A 19376-nucleotide genomic window follows, 5' to 3' on the forward strand; every position below is an offset into this window, starting at 1 on the left:
CAGAGCTCAAGTGAGTTGAGGATTAGAGTCATTCACCCAAGAAGCAGAAGCTCTGAGGATTTTCAAAGCAAAACAGAAAGCACACCTCTACTTCTGCTGCCAGATGAAAATGCATTAGGCATGCGAGAGGATGGTATTGAGAGTGTGAGCTGGGGGCTGGCGCTGTGGCAGAGCAGGTAAAGGCACCCCTGCGGTGCCCACATCCCATGTGGGCGCCGGTTCATGTCCCGGCTGCTGCATTTCCGATCCAACGCTCTGCTGTGGCCTGGGAAAGAGTAGAAGATGGCCCAAGTCTTTGGGCCCCTGTGCCTGCATGGGAGGCTTCAGGCTGGCTCAGCTCTGGCCATTGAGGCCATCTGGGGAATGAACCAGTGGATCGAAGACTGACTCTCTCTCTCTGCCTCTCAAATAAGTCTTTTTCTTTTTTTTTTTTTTTTTAAGAAATAGAGTGAGCTGTTGTGAGGTGCTGCTTTAGAAGTGTCCTCAGAACACTTGAAAGTAGCTTCCAGTAATGATCAAATAGGTCTTGCAGAAAAATGAAATACATGTAAAAGTTGGGGTTTTCCAAGGGCAAGTAGTGCACTCCAACTGGCTTAATGGTAAGGAGATTTGTTACCTCATAAGTTATCAGAGTGGTCCAGGCACTTTACAGTCAACAACTAAGTGATGACATCAAGGCTTAGCTTGTGTCCCCAGTTCATTCTGTCAGAGGTGTTTCTCCTCTTAGGCTGGGTCTTCTGGAGTCATGAGATGGCTGCCAGTGATAATCAGAGCCATGTCCTTCCTTTGGGCTGGTCTGCAGAATCAAGCCAGTGGGAGAAGGGGGTGGGGGGGACTTATTTCTTCTGCCGCTGGAAACGGTGGCAGGCAGCCCTTAGCTCTCCTTGCCTACAAGTGCTGCCACAGCTGAAGAGTGTCCCTGTTTCCCAGGTGTCCTGTGTTCAGTGATTGATCCAGGTGGGCATGTGAAGGCCAAGGCCCAGCCCCCTCCACTCTGAAGGATCCTCCAGACTCCAGAACTCCCCCTAGAGCAGGCTCAGCTGTTGTGGGTCAGCATTTTCTGCCCAAGCACGTGCTTTCTCACCTACAGGTGTTGTTCACAAACCCACTCCCTCTTAAACACCTTGCTTTCCCAACTGTATTTTGTTAAGAATGATTTCTTTGTAGCATTTCCTGGTTTTTATGTCATTCTGGAAGAGAAAGGACATTTTAGGGTAGTTTAAGTTTTCCTTCAAAAAAGATAGCAAGCGGAAAAATCTTGGGAGACCCTATAGCAGTTTTGGTTTTTTTGGGGGTTTTTTTAGGTTTTATTTATTTGACAGGCAGAGTTACAGACAGTGAGAGAGAAAGGTCCTCCCTCCATTGGCTCACTCCCCAAGTGGCTGCAACAGCCAGAGCCACGCTGATCCGAAGTCAGGAGCCAGGTGCTTCCTCCCAGTCTCCCATGCGGGTGCAGGGGCCCAAGCACCTGGGCCATCCTCCACTGCCTTCCCAGGCCACAGCAGAGAGCTGGACTGGAAAAGGAGCAGCTGGGACTAGAACCGGCACCCATATGGGATGCTGGCGCCACAGGCGGAGGATTAACCTAGTGTGCCACGGTGCTGGCCCCCTATAGCAGTTTTAATATCACTACATATGTTTGCATTTTGTATTACCTAGAACAGACTGTTCAATAAAATGACATGAAGACAGGTAACTCTTAGCATAAGAATATTTATTAAAAGGATGACTTATAAGAAGGATAGTGATGAATAAATGTAAATTTTTTCACTCGTAGTGAACATAAAGCTTTTAAATGCAAAAGGTTTAGATTCAATTTTACTTTTTTAGGAAGCCTGTCCCTTCCAGATTATATCATAGCATGTGAAGCACTGGTGAGGTGTATGTCACCAGAAATTCCCAGCTTGTTGATCTCCTTAAGGTTTTTCATGCGATGATTGTACTGCAACAAGTGGGCATCATTGACCGCAACCTTGAAGTGGTCTGGCTCCACCAGGACTTGTATCTGCAATGCATACACAGACTATTAGGTGAGGTCATGGGTATGTTACTTACTTAACTAACCATTCCACAATATATGCATATTCCAAGCCATTATGTTGTACGTGATAGAGATACACAATCTATGTTCCATCAAATTTTGTAAAGTAGAAAAGAAATGTATTGATTTCAAATTCATCTGGTCTGGCCTCAGCTCAGAATGTCCAACATTTCATTTTTTTTTTTTTTTTAAGATTTTATTTAAAAGATTGGAGAGAGATCTCACCAGAGTAAAACGCTGGTTTACTCCCCCAAATGGCCTCAACAGCTAGGACTGGGCCAGGCCTAAGCCAGGAGCTTCATCCGCTCTCCTACATGGTTGCAGGAGCCCAAGGATTTGGGTCATCTTCTACTGCTTTCCTAGGCACATTAGCAGGGACTGGATCAAAAGTGGAGGTACCAGGACTCAAACTGCCACCTATATGGGATGCCAGCCTTGCAGGTGGTGGCTTTATTACTATGCCACAATGCTGGCCCCCTACATTTCATCTATATTGTCATTTGTGGAACTGATGAAGATCTCCAGAAAGTAATTTTATAGCAAAAAATAAAATCCAGGTTATTCAGATTTAAACAACAAAAAAAAAGCAACAAAATTACTGGAAGGGTATAAAAATGAAGCCAGAAAGGAAAAGGTTACTAATTTACTGATAAACACAAAAGTGGGCTCGACATTGTGGCACAGCAGCTTAAGCCACCATTCGACAACAGGTGCTGGTTACAATCCCGGCTGTTCCACTTCCCAACCAGCTCCCTACTAATGTGGCTGGGAAAGCAGTGGAGGTTGGCCTGAGTCCTTGGGCCCCTACATCCCTGTCGGGAGACTGGCATGGAATTTCAGACTCCTGACTTCAGCCTGGCCCAGCCCGAACCATTGCAGCTGTTTGGGGAGTGAACCAGCAAATGGAAGATCTCTCTCTGTAATTCTCCAGTAAATAAATAAAAGTTTTTGTACAGCCTACAAAAACACTAGAATAGGAACCCCTTAACAGAGTTGCAAATGTTACAAAGATTAATAATAACCAGTGCTGTTTTATATATATAACCAGGGCAGAGAAAACACATTATTTGAACAGTAAGTGAATTTTCATCCTCACGTTGTTTGGAAGCCACAATTTGGCAATATCTTTTCTAATTTTATGCATGTATATTCTTTGAAGAAAATTACCCTTATTGGAAGCAAAGACTTATAATGATAGTTATTACAAACTTAAAGTGAAGTAAACAAGCTTTCTCAGGTTTTCTTTGCTCCACAGTTCCATCTGTAGGGTTAAGTGGGCACATGTCTACATGACGACATACTGTTCAGGCAGTGCTCTGAGAAGGAAAGATGCCCACAAAATGCAGACGCAGCTCCCTGTACCTGCGCTTAGGAGCTCACAGTGTGTTCTGCCGGCCACCCTGCAGTCAACCCAGGCCCAATGCTGTGGAGCTAGTATGTGTTTTGGTGAAACACTACTTAATAAAAAGATTGTTGTGGGTCACAGAAAATACTCGAGGAGATACCAGGTTGCAACCTCTGTGAGGGTGGGGGTGGGGAGGGAAGATGTCTCAGTCAATTTAAAAACCTATAAATCTTCCATAAAGCATACGTATTCAATCTATAATCTTTTTAAAGCTTTGTTTTGATTACCATGCCAACTATGTTTTTTAAGGAACTAAGTCTCAATTTACCTGTACCATAGACATTCTACTTTTTTATTGAAGATGATATACTTTATTTCTAGAAAAACATAAACTCGGAGGGGTGGGACAGTGATGATCACAAGGCCACTGAAAGGAACTGGGGAGTGTGCCACTCCTGGCCTGTTCCCAGCATGGTGGTGAGGAGACAGACTGGTTAGATGCCCCAGGACAGGTGGTAAATATTCATCTCAGTGGGGAGCAGCAGTTTGGCACATTGGGTGAAGATGCTGCTTTGGATGCCTGCATCCCATACTGGGGTTCTGGGCTCGAGTCCCACCTCAGCTCCAAATTCCACTACCCTGGGAAGCAACAATGATGGCTCAGGTAGCTGGGTCTCTGCCACATACATGGGAGACTTGAATTGGGTTCCAGGCTCCTCCTGGCTTTGGCCTGACCCAGCCCAAGCTGTTGTGGGCTTTCAAGGGGTGAACCAATAGATGGAGCACTTTCTTTCTGTGTGTCTCTCCCTCTCTGCCTTTAAAATGAATCAAATAAATATAAGCTAAAAATCATTTCATGTCAAGTACATTGACTCATGAGTCACCGTGAGAAATACATTTTACCAGTATAGAATGGCAGCAGTTACTTACTTTGAATGGTTTACCGATTTCAAATGGGAAAGTCGTCTGCCTTTCTTCCCTTCCCCAGTTGTTATCCACCTTTGTGTTGCAGACAATGACTCTCCTGTTGTTCTCATTGAAGCGGGGGTTAAAGTGGAAGGCAACGTCATTCCCTCTCTTGAAATCCAAAGCGAGCCTGTTTCAAACCAAAGACCACAGTGATTAAAGCTGTACATTTGTATCAAGCGAAGACCATTACAATTTGTTCATAACAGAATGGGTTCAGACTGGAAATATACCAGGCCCAGTATTCTATGCACTACCCTAACCCTAAAGGCCAGTGAGTCAATGTGTATTACATTATTCTGGCCTCTGTCTTTGGTTATACCATTCCCATTCAGCTGTAAGACCCTCTTTGCAGATTCTACTCGTGCAAATCCTTCAAGATTTCCTCCTTCAGGGTTAGGACCAGGTTGTGAGCACTTTGTATTTTATGACAGATGATGGTTCGCTCTCTCCTGCCCTGCCAGGGTGCTTTCCTTACCGGTTATGGGCAACTGTACATCAAACCAGAGTTATCGGATACTGGGCTTTGTCGTGGTTAACAGAAACAATGAGATCATGCAGTTCACGGGCAGTGTCCTGTTGCTAAGCTGTAAAGTCACGGTAATAAAAGTGTTAAACATCCCGTGATGGGAGGTGGGACCAAAGAAAGTGCTGCTTTAACTTTCTGACCCTGTTCCTGTCCTTGGATGTTAACACAAAGTCCTGTTAAAGGACTAACTAGCCGATTGCCGAGTTTCTCCAAGCATGCCACCAACGAGCTAACATGAGAATCAGCTGGGGTTCTGCCTTTAAAGCAAGGCCTGGCTTGGGCACTGTGGCACAGCAGATCAAGCCACTGCTCCGGACATCCAGTCCCGTATCAGCTACTCCGTTTCCAACCCAGCTTCTTGCTAATGCATCCTGGTGGGCAGCCAATGACAGCTCAAGTGCTTGGGCCCCCGCTACCCGCTTGGGAGATCTGGATAGAGTGCTGAACTACTGACTTTGGCCTGACCCAGCCCTGACTACTGTGGGCATTTGAGGAATGAACTAGCAGATGGAAAATACCTCTCTTCCCCCCACCCCTCACATTTCAAAAAAATAAAATTTTATATAAAAATAAAATAAAACTTTAAATACAAATAAAACAACCCAGCAGCAAATGCATGGAGCTGGCTGGCTTTGCCTCTTTACCTGTTTGCATTGGGCTTCACCGTGCCCAGAATCGTTATCAGCATGCGGGGCATGACTCCCCCAGGCAGAGGAAGGTCATAAGGCACAGGCTAGGAAAGAGAAAACATGCACGGCGGTTAAGAACCGTGTTTGCTGGGACAGAGAACACGCGATGTGGCTCAAGCCCCGGTCCCGTTACTGCAAGTGAAGAACACAAAACCCTCTCCAAAACCCCCTGTCCAGACTTAGGGGCCTCCTTGCCCAGGGCCTGAAGACAGATCACAAATAATAGAGAAAGCAGTCTATCACCGATGCCCACAGCAGAAGTGATTCCCGTGTAGAACACTGCACGCATCACCAGGGCCACCCCATCTAGAACTCATTCACGGGGAACAATTTTGTGCCACTCTTAGGAGCCTGGTCACCTAACATACTTCACTGTGGCTGTTCTCTCCTGGAGGGCAGGCGCCGTGCCATGTGCTGGGGCTGTGGGTTCCCCGCACTCTGGACACGCACGGCTCCAGCAGAGTGCTTTGTAGGTGAGACAGGCACAGTACAGCTCGTCCCACAAACATTCATCAACCATCTATGTTCAAGGCATTGGCAGTATCCCCAAAGCTCCGTTTCTGGCCCTATCGCTCTCTGTTTGCAGTGTTCACCCCGTTTCACCAGACTCAAATCTTTCATCTCTGGCCCCGATCTGCACAAGTCCTGTGCGTCCCCCTGTCTGGGTTCACTACCAGTGCCTGCCGTGCAGCAGGGGTCTCCCCCAACAGTTCCCCTTCCTGAGCCCCGGGTTGGACTCAAGCTTTGCTAATGCTCTAGTTGGTCACTTCCTCGTAGACCCCAAATGGTCTAATCCCACACAGTTGTGTGGTGCTTTCCTCGTGTTTATGCGGTATCTCCCCACTACACTCCAGGTCTGGAAGGGGAGGCTCTGCCACTTCCGTGTTCCAGATCCCCACCACCCCCCACCCCACTGCCCCCTCAGCTGTGTTTTATGTTTAGAATTCGCTTGTCAAATGTATTTTTAATGGAAATTCAACCCTTAGGTCACCACATTATCTTCAGCAGTGTTTGTCAACCAGATTGCCTGGGTTCTCCCACACATTCCCACGATGACCTTGGGCCAGTTAACAAGGGGACTTGAAAGAGCTCATGGGAAAATGGAATGAAAAGATACATTTATTCCAGTACTTGAAAGCTTTGAAATCCACGCATAGTTGTTTTTCCCCCAATACACAACTACCATGAGCTTTTGGAATACGTCTCCAAGAACATCCCCACCACCTGTTTGCTCAGGTGGAAGCCGAGGATAACAACAGCATCCCAACACCTGCTGCTGCGCGTGCGAGGTTCTCACACAGGTTATTCATAGTGACCACCCCGTGACTATGTGCTGGCAATGCCATCAAATGTGCCTCACGCATCATTGTGCGTGCAGCACACACACAGTAAATGCACCCTGAGCAGTGATCTCTACTGCGCCAACACCCAGCTGTGGCTCTAAGCCCGCAGACAACGCTTCAGCAAGTACACAAAATGACTAACATCGCCTTACCAGTGGTCCAGCAGAGGCGCTGTAAGGGCTGGCGCCAGGGTAAGCTCCAGCTCCACTTGGCTGTCCAGGAGACGGGTAGGCCCCAGGACCACCTGGCTGCCCAGGGTAGGCTCCATGTGCTCCTGGGCCAGGGTAGGCGCCAGGAGGCGCTTGCCCGGGATAAGCCCCTGCAGGTGCATGCCCGGGGTAGGCCCCAGGATAGGCTGCCCCTGGATAGCCCCCTGGCCCAGCAGGCTGGTTCCCCCATGGGCCAGGCCATCCTTGGTTTGGGGGGTGTCCAGACCCAGATAGGGCATCGTTGAGCTGGAAAGAAAAACATAAACAATAACAGGGCAGGAAAAAGTCACACAAACAGAGTTCTCTGGAAAACAAGAAAATGTGATGTAACAAGTGGAAGAAGGTAAACTCCCGGCAATACATTTTTCCCACCTATTAATACTTTTGAGTTCCCAAAACTACAATCAGCTGATGGAATGGTGTTTTCCACTTTCTGCTTGCCTCCCATCAGAGCATGGAGGGCTTCATTTGGGTGATACACTCAAGTCAGGAGCTGGCTCTCCTCGCAAAGAAGCCCTGGCTTCGTCATCAACAGCAGAAGAGCGGCTGCAAACACCACCCGCCCCACTGCCCCAGCCAGCAGGACCCGCCCTGTTCTGTCCTGGGCCTTGGTGAGTCTTGGTGAGTCTCAGGCCTCTCTCTGCCTGGCTTTTCTTCCAGAATCTTAGACACCCTCACTGGCCAAAGCAGGGCCAGAGGCAGCCACGTGGTGGGAGACCAGGGGGAAGAGTCTGGTGGCGGCAATGGGGAATGGGTGTTAGGGTAAGAAAACAGACACAAGACACTCACCGAAAAACCATCCGCCATCTTCCTGCAAGGGAAACAAAAAAAGAGACAGGTGAGCACTTGCCCCTAAAGCAGCTCACAGAGTTCCTTCAACGTGGACAGCTGCAGCCAATCCACAGGCAAGGAGCCAGAAACATCTCACCCGGCCCGCAGGATTGGGGAACCCTATTTAACTCCTAAACGGCAACCTGGGCCACCCTGGCTCGCCTTCTGACTCGTGAGGGTGACGGGCCAAAGGCACAGAGGGAGAAGGAAGGAGGAGGAACATGTCTGCCCCTTTGCCCAGGGAACAGTGCACACAGCGGTGGCTTCGCTCGGGCTCCGTCACCTTGCTCCCTGCCATCTTCTGGGCCCTCCTTCCAAAGGGTTGGGTGTGTTAAAAGTCACCTGCCTCGCACGCCACCTTCTGGGTTCTAGGAGAATTGCGGTGTGGGTGGATTTCCTACTGAGACACCCAAGACAATGACCTCCAGGGGTTCCTGCTTGCTGCACACCTTGGTGCTGCCCTGGGCCAGTCACTGTGCAGGCTGCTGAGTGTGACCAGGAGAAGGCTACGATCAGGATGGTGCGAGGACTCACAAGCCAACAGGGCCACTCAGGTGGAAACATGAAATACCGAGAGATCAGGGCCGTTAGCAGGTGCGATGGGAATTCAAGCCCACGGGGCTTCCTTCTAGGAGGAAAAGGCAAGGTGGTGTTGGAGAGGCTGTGACAGCCAAGTGCAATTTGGATGTGCCTTTTTTTTTTTTTAAAGGTAGTTATTCTTCCAAATAAAATCTTGGGCAGTGTAACAAACCAAGGTGGAAAAGTCCGCCAATGTGACGGGAAATACTGGAGGGTTGGAGCTAAGCAAGAGGGTTTGTCCTGCCGGAAGCTGCCGTGAGGACTGCCACTGAGACATCATTTCTGCCCTCTGCTCCTCCCTCCCCTGTGCCAAGCCTCCCAGAGCACGGGGTGCTCTCTATATGAGGGAGGATCTTCAAAAAGTCCATGGAAATGTGCATGATGCAAAAGCTATGCATGGATCTCAAAGCTTTTTGCATCAAAATAAAGCTATCTTTGAATTCCATTTTCCACAAACTTTTTCAAGTCCCCTTGTCCCTGCTCCTGCTGCAAGGGCCCAGGTAGTGTGGGGAAGAGGCCTGGGTGAGTTCTTTCTAAACCCGAGATTGTGCTGTGGCCAAAGTTCCCTGGACCTTGACCCAATCAGAGACTCATCCCTTGATTTGTTCGCTGGTGATATTTACTCAGTCCTTTTAGGAAATGACATTGTCCCCAAGAGATCGAATAAATTATGACTTGATAGGCCCTAAAAATATAAAACATTACATAAAGCCCCTCCTAGTAATAGCACGTGATTCATTTACACGCACTGGATATTTTATCCTATCTCCCTGCTGTGTATTCACAACCACACATTGTGCATGACGGAATGTTTCTTGCACATCTCATTTCTAGGCCTTAGGGAAGCAGCCAAGTTACAACCGTGACCCCCTTGCTTGCTGTGAGCTTAACAAGGAAGTCACTGTGACGCCCAGGGCTCGCTCCACCACACATTCACTGTATTTCCTACAGAACTTGAGCTTCTAAAGCCCCAGCCAGCCACCCCTCTGCTTGTGCCTCCTTACCCCAAAGGCTGCCACACTACTGAGCAGGAAACTGTACTGGTAACATGGGAGGAAGCTGAGAGAGGAACTGTCATGGAAAATGCAAAGGAATGAAATGTCCTAGGCCAAGAAAATAAAGCCTCTCACTTTGCACGCCAGGAGGCAACCTTGAACTTCAAGGTGGGCAGAGAGCATCACTGGGGAAACATAGCAAAAACCCAGCTATAACGTTAGAAGCATTCTGACTTTGTTAAATGCCCCCATTGCATTGAAGCCTTTTCTCAGCCTTGTGCCACTGACGTTCAGGTCGGCCACTGTGCTGGGTGTCACAGAGGGTTCGTTCACCACAGCTGTGGCTGTAACACCTGGGATATCAGCAGCATGTCACTCTCAAACTTGTGACAATCCAGAATGTCCTCAGACATTGCCAGGTATCCCGGGGGGCAGAAGCCATGTGGGGTGGAGAACCACCGTGTAAGCCAGTGAGCACATGCACCCCTACATGAATGTACATGGACAGGTCAGTAAAGACCTAAAAGGTCATTTCCATGGGATCCATTTGCTGCATAAGGTGCTCCACTAGGGGCCAGAGCAGTGGCATAATAGGTTAAGCCTCCTCCTATGATATCCCATATGGGTGCCGGTTTGAATCCTGGCTGTTCCACTTCCGATCCAGCTCTCTGCTATGGCCTGGGAAAGCAGTGGAAAATGGCCCAAGTCCTTGGGCCCCTGCACCTTCCTGAGAGACCCGGAAGAGGCTCCTGGCTCCTGGCTCCTGACTTCAGGTTGGCCCAGCTTCAGCTCTTGTGGCCATTTAGGGGAGTGAACTAGCAGAAGGAAGACCTTCCTCCCTGTCTCTCCCTCTCTCTATCTCTCTCTGTAACTCTGCTTCTCAAATAAATAAAATATTTGTAAAAAGTGCTCCATTACTGTAACTCAAAATAAGATGTGCTCAAAGACTGATTATAACCAGGAACTACAAGAGAGCATTTTCAGAATTGCATATTCATTCTTTTATAGTCTCTGCTCTAGCCTGGTTAGCTTAGTTTCCAATCTGAACGAGGACAGTTGGAGAAGCAGAGCCGGTTTCCACTGTGTCTCACACGGGCCAGGCAGGACAGTTGGGTTGTGTGGCGACACACACAAGCCCATCAGAAGAAAGACACGTGCCTGTGTGGTGCTTTGTTTACAGAGCACGTTCACGTGCCTCCTCTACTTTGATCTTCTGAGAATGACGGAGAAAATTCACATTTTCAGCCAACTGAGGCTGCGACTACCATGGTGGCCCTGGATCATCCTGTCCTAGGCAGGTCCCAGCCCAGCGTCCGGGACTCCTAATTGAGCGCCACGCCACCCGAGCATAACCCCCACCCCAACCCCGGGCAATGCTCAAGACTAGTCCTTTGCAAGTGTTAATGGCTTTGCTGAGAAATTAATTTTCCAGCCTATTCATCCAGAACTACATAACATGCTGTTGTTGTAAACAAGCTAAAAACCAAGAGTGTGTTTTTCAGAAAACTAACTGGCTGACTCATTCCGTGCTCGGCTCTGTTGAATACAGGGATGCCATTTTGTGCAGTCACTTTGCTAATTATAACCACATTTTAACCAATAAACTGTACTTTTCCAGAACTTGGGTATACTCGGTTCTCTTTTTCAAAATGGGTTCGAACTGATGTGCTTTCAAAGTTAAAGTCGGCAGTCTGAGAACTTTAGAGAAAACCAGAGAGACATCTATTCCGATAAATAGCTCCTTAGCTGCCTGGAAATGTTTTCTTTCCTTTTGCCTTCTTATTTATTTTTGGGGGGAGGGGGTGAGAAGTTTGCAAATAAGAACACACACAATCAGATGTAAAAGAAACTTCCCATTCTGCAGGTTCTGCGGCTACGCAGACTCCATCCTGGTTTTCCCAGAATCAGAGAAAGGTGGACAGTCAGGAAAGGAAAAAAGCACTTCATCAAAAATAAACCAAAAAGCAAAGGCGTTCTACTGGGTCTGCCCGTTTGGAATGACGGACAAGAAACAGCAGGGTATAGCTCTGTAGTAAGGAATACAAGCATGAGTCAGAATGTAGACCATTTTTTTACGTTAATTTTTCTCCAGTAAGTTGGTTACTTAATTATTCTTCAGCTTATTTTCAGTCTTATTCCACTTTTTACTTTTTGAAGTATGCTTCTTACACTGGTTTCTGTTGTTTTTTTTTTTTTTTAAAGATTTGTTTATTTATTTGAAAGAGTTACAGAGAGAGAGAGACAGAGACAGAGAGACGTCTTCCATCTGCTGGTTCACTCCCCAGATGGCTGCAACAGCTGGAGCTGTGCAGATCCGAAGCCAGGAACCCGGAGCTTCTTCCAGGTCTCCCATGTGGGTGCAGGGGCCCAAGGACTTGGGCCATCTTCTACTGCTTTCTCAGGCCATAGCAGAGAGCTGGATCGGAAGTGGAGCAGCCGGGACCCAAACTGGCATCCAAGTGGGATGCTGGCCCTGCAGCCAGCGGCCTTACCCGCTACGGCACAGCGCCAGCTCCTAGACCATCTTAATTGGCAGTTAACTGAATTGTTCCCTTTAATGAAGAGTGGGGATCCACTGCACTGTGCTGCGTGAGGCCCGTCTCGCAAGCAACGCAGTGGTCGGAATTCCCAGGCGCACGTTTGAAATCTACTGGTGAACAGGTCTAGGCTTTATACAACTATGGCAGAGGTGGACCCCCTCAGAGGTCGCCCACTCCTCTTAAAGAGCCAGGAGAGCTGCCCCACTTTCTGACCTCACCGACACACGGAGCAGGGCTTGGGGAAAGGCCGCTCCAAGGCCCAACCCAGCGAGGCTGAGCTGGGGTAGAGGAGGCCAGATCTTTCCCAGGATCATATTCTCATCCTTATCCTCCAGCCTCAGGGAAAGTTACGCTACCGTGCATGTCTCAGTTACTCAGGTTTTTCCCCTATGGAAAAGCTGAACAGCAATCGAGAGAGCACACAGGATGCTTTGTCAGCAGCAAAGTGGAGGTGTGCAGCAGAGCAGTGCTCGGCTGGCTCGTTGGCTACTCGCTCAGAATTTAACGGGAAGAACCAGCTCGGGTGCCAGACACAACGAGCTACCCAGCTGTCCCCAGCCAAAGCCTGTGTTCCAAATGCTCACGGGAACGAAAGGTGACCTTCCAGACCAGCTACCGTGAGTGCAAGCTCTACTGCATGAGTATCGTCCCTGTCCCAGGTCCCAGGTTAGGTCTGGCTGAGAGGTTCCAGGCAGATACATAATTTATAGCTTATAGCTGAGGTCCGCGTGGGTCTGTTGACCTCACCAGCACTAAGTGCCAAGGTTTCGCAAAGCAGCTATGCAGAGAGCGAGCTGTCCTGGATGAAGAACCCTCAACAGAGCAAGCAAGAGTGCTGGGTCAGTGTCCCTCAATCAGTCCTCCTCCTCCTGGGCTCCTCATATACCTGGCGAAAGCAGCCTCCTCCCACTTTTTTTTTTTTTTAATTATTTTGATAGTGTTGTCTTTTTTTTTTTTTTAAGATGTGTTTATTTATTTGAAAGGCAGAGTTACAGAGAGGCAGAGGCAGAGAGAGAGAGAGAGGTCTTCCATCTGCTGGTTCACTCCCCAAATGGCCACAATGGCTGGAGCTGCGCCAATTTGAAGCTAGGAGCCAGGAGCCTCCTCCAGATCTCTCACATGGGTGCAGGGGCCCAAGGACTTGGGCCATCTTTTACTGCTTTTCCAGGCCACAGCAGAGAGATAGATCAGAAGTGGAGCAGCTGGGACTCGAACCAGCGCCCCAGCACTAGCCCCTCCTGCCGCTTGTAAGCTCTAAACACTCAAAGACCATCGTCAAACTTCTCCCCAGAATACAGAGCAAGTGCTGATTTTTTTTTTTAATTTTTTTTGACAGGCAGAGTGGACAGTGAGAGGGAGAGACAGAGAGAAAGGTCTTCCTTTTGCCATTGGTTCACCCTCCAATGGCAGCCGAGGCTGGCGCGCACCCAGGTGCTTCTCCTGGTCTCCCATGGGGTGCAGGGCCCAAGCACTTGGGCCATCCTCCACTGCACTCCCAGGCCACAGCAGAGAGCTGGACTGGAAGAGGGGCAACCGGGACAGAATCCGGCGCCCCGACCGGGACTAGAACCCGGTGTGCCGGTGCCGCAAGGTGGAGGATTAGCCTAGTGAGCCGCGGCACCGGCAGCAAGTACTGATTTTAAATGGAATCCCCAAATATTTGTGAACTGAGGAGGCAGGTCCAGTCCCCTAAAGACCACGGGGACGGCATGCAGACCCTCCTCTAAGGACTGCAAGTCAGTGTGGGCGGAGCGGCAGGATTTGGGCACAGCGAAAACGCTGCAGCTCGGAGTGTCCACACTCCACAGCAGAGGGCCTGGGCTTGACTCCTGGCTCCACTCCCCATTCCAGCTTCCTGCCGGTGGAGACCCTGGGAGGCAGCAGGGGATGGCTGAAGCGCTTGAGTCCCTGACACTCACGGGGAAGACCAGGTTGAGTCTGGGCTCCTGGCTTTGGACTGTCCAGCTGGGTCAAGCTGTAGGCTTCTGGCTTCCTCCTCACCCAGCCCTGGCTTTTGCAGGCATTTAGAGAGTGAACCAGAGGATAGAAGTGCTCTCGCTCGCTCTCTCTCTCCTTTTCAAATAAATAATTCTTTTAAAAAATCACAAAACTATTGTTGTAGAACAGTACATTTTTATTATTAAATGTTACTTTTTATGGAAACACAATTCCCTAGTATGAAGTTTATTTAAAAAAAAAAAAAAAAGCTTGAGACACAGAAGCCAGAATTCTGGAAGTTGGTAACGTTTCTGCTCTGTGCTGGGGTGGCGATCGGAACCACGATCATTTTCTGCAGTTACCTGAGCCTAACTCCCATTCCTTCCCAGAATCCTAGAAACAGACTCGGTCACCAAGGCGCAGGCATACTCACCGTCCAGCAACCCAACCCCCAGGAATCACTTTTCAAATATTCCACACACTTGAAGGGTCGGCCTAAGTCACAGCCCCAGCCAGGTGTCCCTGGCCCCCTGGCTCTGCCACACCCCAGGCTTCCCCACCGCAGAGCTGTGGGCGCAGCTTAGCTGAGCCGGGCTGCGATGAGTCATTGGTTTGCAAGGGCTGAGGGTGTGCAGTTCGCTAAGCTGGGCCCAGCCCGGCTCAGGCCCGGGGCAGCGCCTTTTTTTGCGGGATCAGCAGTGGAAGGAGGCTGCAGCCCGGCCGCTGCTGCACCTGGGCGAGGACCCCATTCGCGCCCCAAGCAAGATCTGCTCCGACCGGGTCTTAGCAGATGCCCCACCGTGGAGGCGCCCTCGAGTTCCCACGCGTCCCCGTGGGGTCCTCGCACCCAACACCAAGCTGGCGGAGCCGCTTGGGTCCGTGCACCACCCGCTCCTCGGGCCTCGGCGGTGGGGAGGCGGCTCGCCCTGGCCCGCCCTGGCCCGCCCTGCTTGCAGACGGAGGCGCGGGGCCGGGGCCGGTGCCTGGCGGTGTCCGCACAGCCCCGCCCAAGCACCTGCTCGCGGGCCTCGGCAGGCGCTGCCAGGTGCCCCCGGCCCCAGGCCCGCGGGGAGTCAGGGTTTAGGGTTGGAGCCCAGTCGGTGCCCACCGCCGCCCGCGGTCCCCGCGAAGCCCAGCCCCACCGACGCGCGCCGCTCACCTCGCTCGGACGTGCTCGCTCGCTCGCTCCGGTGGCTCCTGGCGAGGTGCGCGGCCGCCGGCAGGGCGGTGGCTCTGCCCTCAAATACGCCGAGCCCCGCCCGGCCCGGCCCTCGCGGGGCGGTGCCCGCCCGCCCAGCCTCCAGGCTGGGCCGCCCCGAGGGCGCAGGGGCGACACCCCGACAGGGACAGGGACCGGCGGTCCTGACGCTGCGCCCCTCCGCGGAGGCCGCGACGCCCCCTGGACGGCCCAGGACGCAGGCTCGGCGAAGCTGCGGTCACCGCGCGCTCCCTCGGGGGCTCTTCCCGCCTGTCTGTCCTAACCGTGTGTGCCTGAGTCGCAGGGGGGCTCGCCAGTCCCCATCGGCTGTACCCCAAGCCCTCCGCAGGAGTGCGCAGTGACCCGCGTCCCTGGGGGCCCTGTAAAATGCGCGGTGACGCTCCGGTATCCCTGGCTTGCATGCTGGGGCCCGGAGACCCAGCCCGACCTTGGTCTGCTTCTCATGGCGTCCTGTGCAGCCCCCAGCACTGGGTTCGCAGGAGGCTCTCCAGAAGCACTGGTTGAATAATAAAGGAACAAATGAATCAACCTATGTTTTCCCAGAGATTCGCCGTGGTCCTGCCAAGCAAGGAACAGTTCAGTCTGGAGTGTCTGACACGGCGTGCGTTTGGCCTGGCCTTGAGGATGCATTTTGTGTCTCCGGCATCCCATACTTGAATGTCTGGGTTTCTTGCTAATTCCAATCTCTTGCCAATACACACCCAGGGAGGCAGTGGTGATGGCTCAAGTGCTTGGGTTCCTTTAACCTGGCCAAGCTCCAGCTATTGCAAGCATTGGTGGGGGGTGAACTAGCTGATGGAAGTCCCTCTTTGTCTATCTCTCTGTCTTTCAAATTAAATAAGCAAACAATAATTTTAAAGTTCTGGCGCCGCGGCTCAATAGGCTAATCCTCCGCCTTTGTGGCGCCGGCACTCCGGGTTCTAGTCCTGGTCGGGGCACTGGATTCTGTCCCGGTTGCCCCTCTTCCAGGCCAGCTCTCTGCTGTGGCCTGGGAGTGCAGTGGAGGATGGCCCAAGTGCTTGGGCCCTGCACCCGCATGGGAGACCAGGATAAGCACCTGGCTCCTGCCTTCGGATCGGCCAGGGGGTGAACCAACGGCAAAGGAAGACCTTTCTCTCTGTCTCTCTCTCACTGTCCACTTTTCCTGTCAAAAAAAAAAAAATGCATTTGATAAAGGCAAGAATAGGACAAAGCATATATGAGAGGTTGTTACAATAAATAGCCATGCTCTGAGAGAGGTAGCATCTAGCTGGTTAACAACTGAATGCAGGGATGGCACTATGGCACAGCGGGTAAAGCAGTGCAGGCATCCCATACAGGCACCGGATCGAGTCCTGGCTGCTCCTCTTCCAATCCAGCTCTCTGCTATGGCCTGGAAAAGCAGTAGAAGATGGCCCAAGTCCTTGGGCTCCTGCACCTGTGTGGGAGACCCAGAGGAAGCTTCTGGCTCCTGGCTTTGGATCAGCTCAGCTCCAGCTATAAAAGCCATTTGGGGAGTGAACCAGTGGATGGAAGGCCTCTCTCTCTTTCTCTGCCTCTCTGTAACTCTGCTTTTCAAATAAAGTAATAAATATTAAAAAAAAAAAAAAGGGGGGGGGGAGGAAACAAAGAAAGAAAAATAACTGAATGCATTGGTTAAGGCCATCCAAGATGGATGTTTTTAAAAGTTCAGTTAACAATGGCTGATATTCATCGAGCACAGATTACGTGTCCAGTGCTGTGCTCGTGTTTTACCTACATAAGTGGGGTCAGCATTATTTTTATTTCCACTTTAGAGGTGAAAAAAAACTTTGGCATAGAGAATGAGATCCAACTGAGATCATGACAGATACCAAGTTGAAAGCGGGTCAGGGTCTAAGCTTTTGGAAAGGAGATACTCGCTATCGAATCGATGGAGAAAAAAATAAAAATCAAATGAAAGCGAGCGTGCAGATCCAACACCAACAACAGGCCACCAAAAGACAGTAGAATGAGAAGTTGGAAGGGGTCATTAAGAAATGAAAGAATAGCCCACAGTGCAATTATCTCTGGAAGAACTGAGGGGCAAAGTGGCTCTTTTCTTTTCTTTTTCTTTTTTTTTTTTTTAATTACTTGTTTTCATGTAATTTGAAAAGCAGGTGTACACACACACAGGCATGCACACAGAGAGAGAAAGACAGGGCTCGTCCATCTGCTGGTTCATTCCCCAAATGCCAGCAACAGCCAGGGCTGGGCCAGGCCACAGCCAGCACCTGGAATTCAATCCAGGTCTCCCACGAGGATGGCAGGGACCCAAGAACTTGAGCCCTGAGCTGCTGAGGGGGAAGCTGCATCAGAAGTGGAGTAGCCAGGACTCATACCAGGCCCTCGGATACGGTATGCGGGCGCCCCAGGCGGCTATGCCCAACACCTGCTGCTTTGCCTCTGACTTCCGGTGCCAAGGACACGAATTCCCCGTCTTACACTGGATTGTGTGTTGGGCTGGGAGTGTGTGTGAGAAAAGCTCTGTGCCTACCTGAGCTGATACCTGTGGGAGCTTTGGGATCTGGGGCTGGCGGAGGGAGGAACTTGGGGCCAGAGAAAGGAATGACAGCAGAGCACCAGGGAGGGATGTCGGCCCCGATCTCGGTGTAGCCTCAGTGGCTGGGATGGAGCCCCAGGGAGAGAGGAAGGAGCTGACTCTGCCCCCCTGAGGCCCTTATTCTTTCATTTCGCAGAGACAGCCCTGGGGAGAGGGTAGCACTCTCACCAGAGAGGACTGCTGGCTGTGCAACCAGGAGGCACCCTCGAAGCCATGGAACTTTCCAGAAGGGACATGGCAGACCCTGCAGCTGACTGAGGCCTGCACGCTGGTTTGTGAGCACGGTGGAGGTGCACTGAGCAGGGGAATAGCTTCATGGGACTCAGGAGGCCTGGCTGGAACTGACCAGTGGGTGGTTGCACCTGACCTTGTGATATGTGACACTTGATCTGTGTTTAGGGCAATGGATTTGCTCAGGAACCACAATGGAAAAAGGAGCCGTGGTCTAATCTCATTGACACGAAAGGACTAAAGGATGCTAGACGCAGAGTCTGAGCTGCAGGCTACGCTGGATACAGAATCTGGTGGATTAACGTGCCAAGCAAAAGCGGCCTCGCAGGGACTGGCTCACGCTGATTACGGAGGAAACCAGGTATTACCTGGTTCCCAAATAATCCCTGTTCTCCCTAAGTAGCAATTATTTAGTCACATAGAGACACTTCGCCCAGCTCTCCAGCATGGCAGGGACATGCCCGTGGGAAGGTGCCATTTGATGGGTCTGAGAAGCTGCCCCGGCACCTTCATGGGTAAACCTGAAATTGCTTCGGTGGCTGGTCTGCTCCCTCATCATCATCTGGCACACAGAAGTCACTGGGCGGCTGGGACATAATCACTAAAATACGAGCTCTATCTCAAGAGGTAGCCTGCCAGCCAGTGCCCTCGGCGGCTCCTCTGTAGTAAATGACTCATCTCCGGGCATCGTAAAGGAGTTACTCATAGGAGTGCCCTTTGTCTCCCAGGAAAATGCTGGAAATCTTAGGACTTTGAGTCATGAGGCCACTTGGCCAGGCGTGGCACCCTCGGGGGGTGGCCACTGGTCATAAGAAAAATGGAGAGCCAGCCGGTTGCTATGGAAGCAGGGGCTGAGTCACTCTCCTGCCTTTGCTTTTTGTAATCTTCGGTCGCTTCACGGACAGATAACGCTGGGGCTCTTGCTAAACAGTGGGCTCGCTGCACCACATCATGTGAACAGGCTTCTTTTCCACTTCCTCGCTTGAACATCCCCGGGAATACTGTGGTGCCAACTTCATGCCAGGTAGAGCTAACAAAAGGATCTTGCTGTAGGATCAGGGTGTGCCTGGGAATTTATAGTTTGTACACATGCAGTAAATGGCTCATTCATACCCAACCCAAAGCCTGTATATCATCTTCCAAGATAAGTATAAAGAGCAGGCTCATAAAAACAATAAAAATATCACTGAGTAACTTTTATGTATGGAGCACTGTGCTATTTGAAATAAAGGATAAACCCATACTCCTCAAGCAATAGGTTGGGTGACTTCTACTGATACAGCGATTTTAGGATCCTAATAAAAAAGTAAGGACCCCAGACAGGCGTCTCATTGGAGAGGGAGGAGAAACCTGGAGGAGAC

At 50.7% G+C, this 19376-nt stretch overlaps 1 protein-coding gene across 1 annotated transcript; it reads right to left on the reverse strand.

The window, feature by feature from the left end:
- Positions 1 to 1697: 1697 nt before the first annotated feature.
- On the reverse strand, positions 1698 to 15236 carry LGALS3 (galectin 3). Its single transcript, XM_062205085.1, has 6 exons — positions 15165 to 15236; positions 7912 to 7933; positions 7066 to 7368; positions 5526 to 5614; positions 4317 to 4482; positions 1698 to 2005 (listed from the first exon to the last, which is right to left on the reverse strand). The coding sequence occupies exons 2-6, from the start codon at positions 7927 to 7929 to the stop codon at positions 1850 to 1852; spliced, it is 732 nt and encodes a 243-aa protein (XP_062061069.1). The 5' UTR covers positions 7930 to 7933; positions 15165 to 15236; the 3' UTR covers positions 1698 to 1849.
- Positions 15237 to 19376: the final 4140 nt, after the last annotated feature.

The sequence above is a fragment of the Lepus europaeus genome, chromosome 11, assembly GCF_033115175.1.
Source record: "Lepus europaeus isolate LE1 chromosome 11, mLepTim1.pri, whole genome shotgun sequence".
Taxonomy (NCBI): domain Eukaryota; kingdom Metazoa; phylum Chordata; class Mammalia; order Lagomorpha; family Leporidae; genus Lepus; species Lepus europaeus.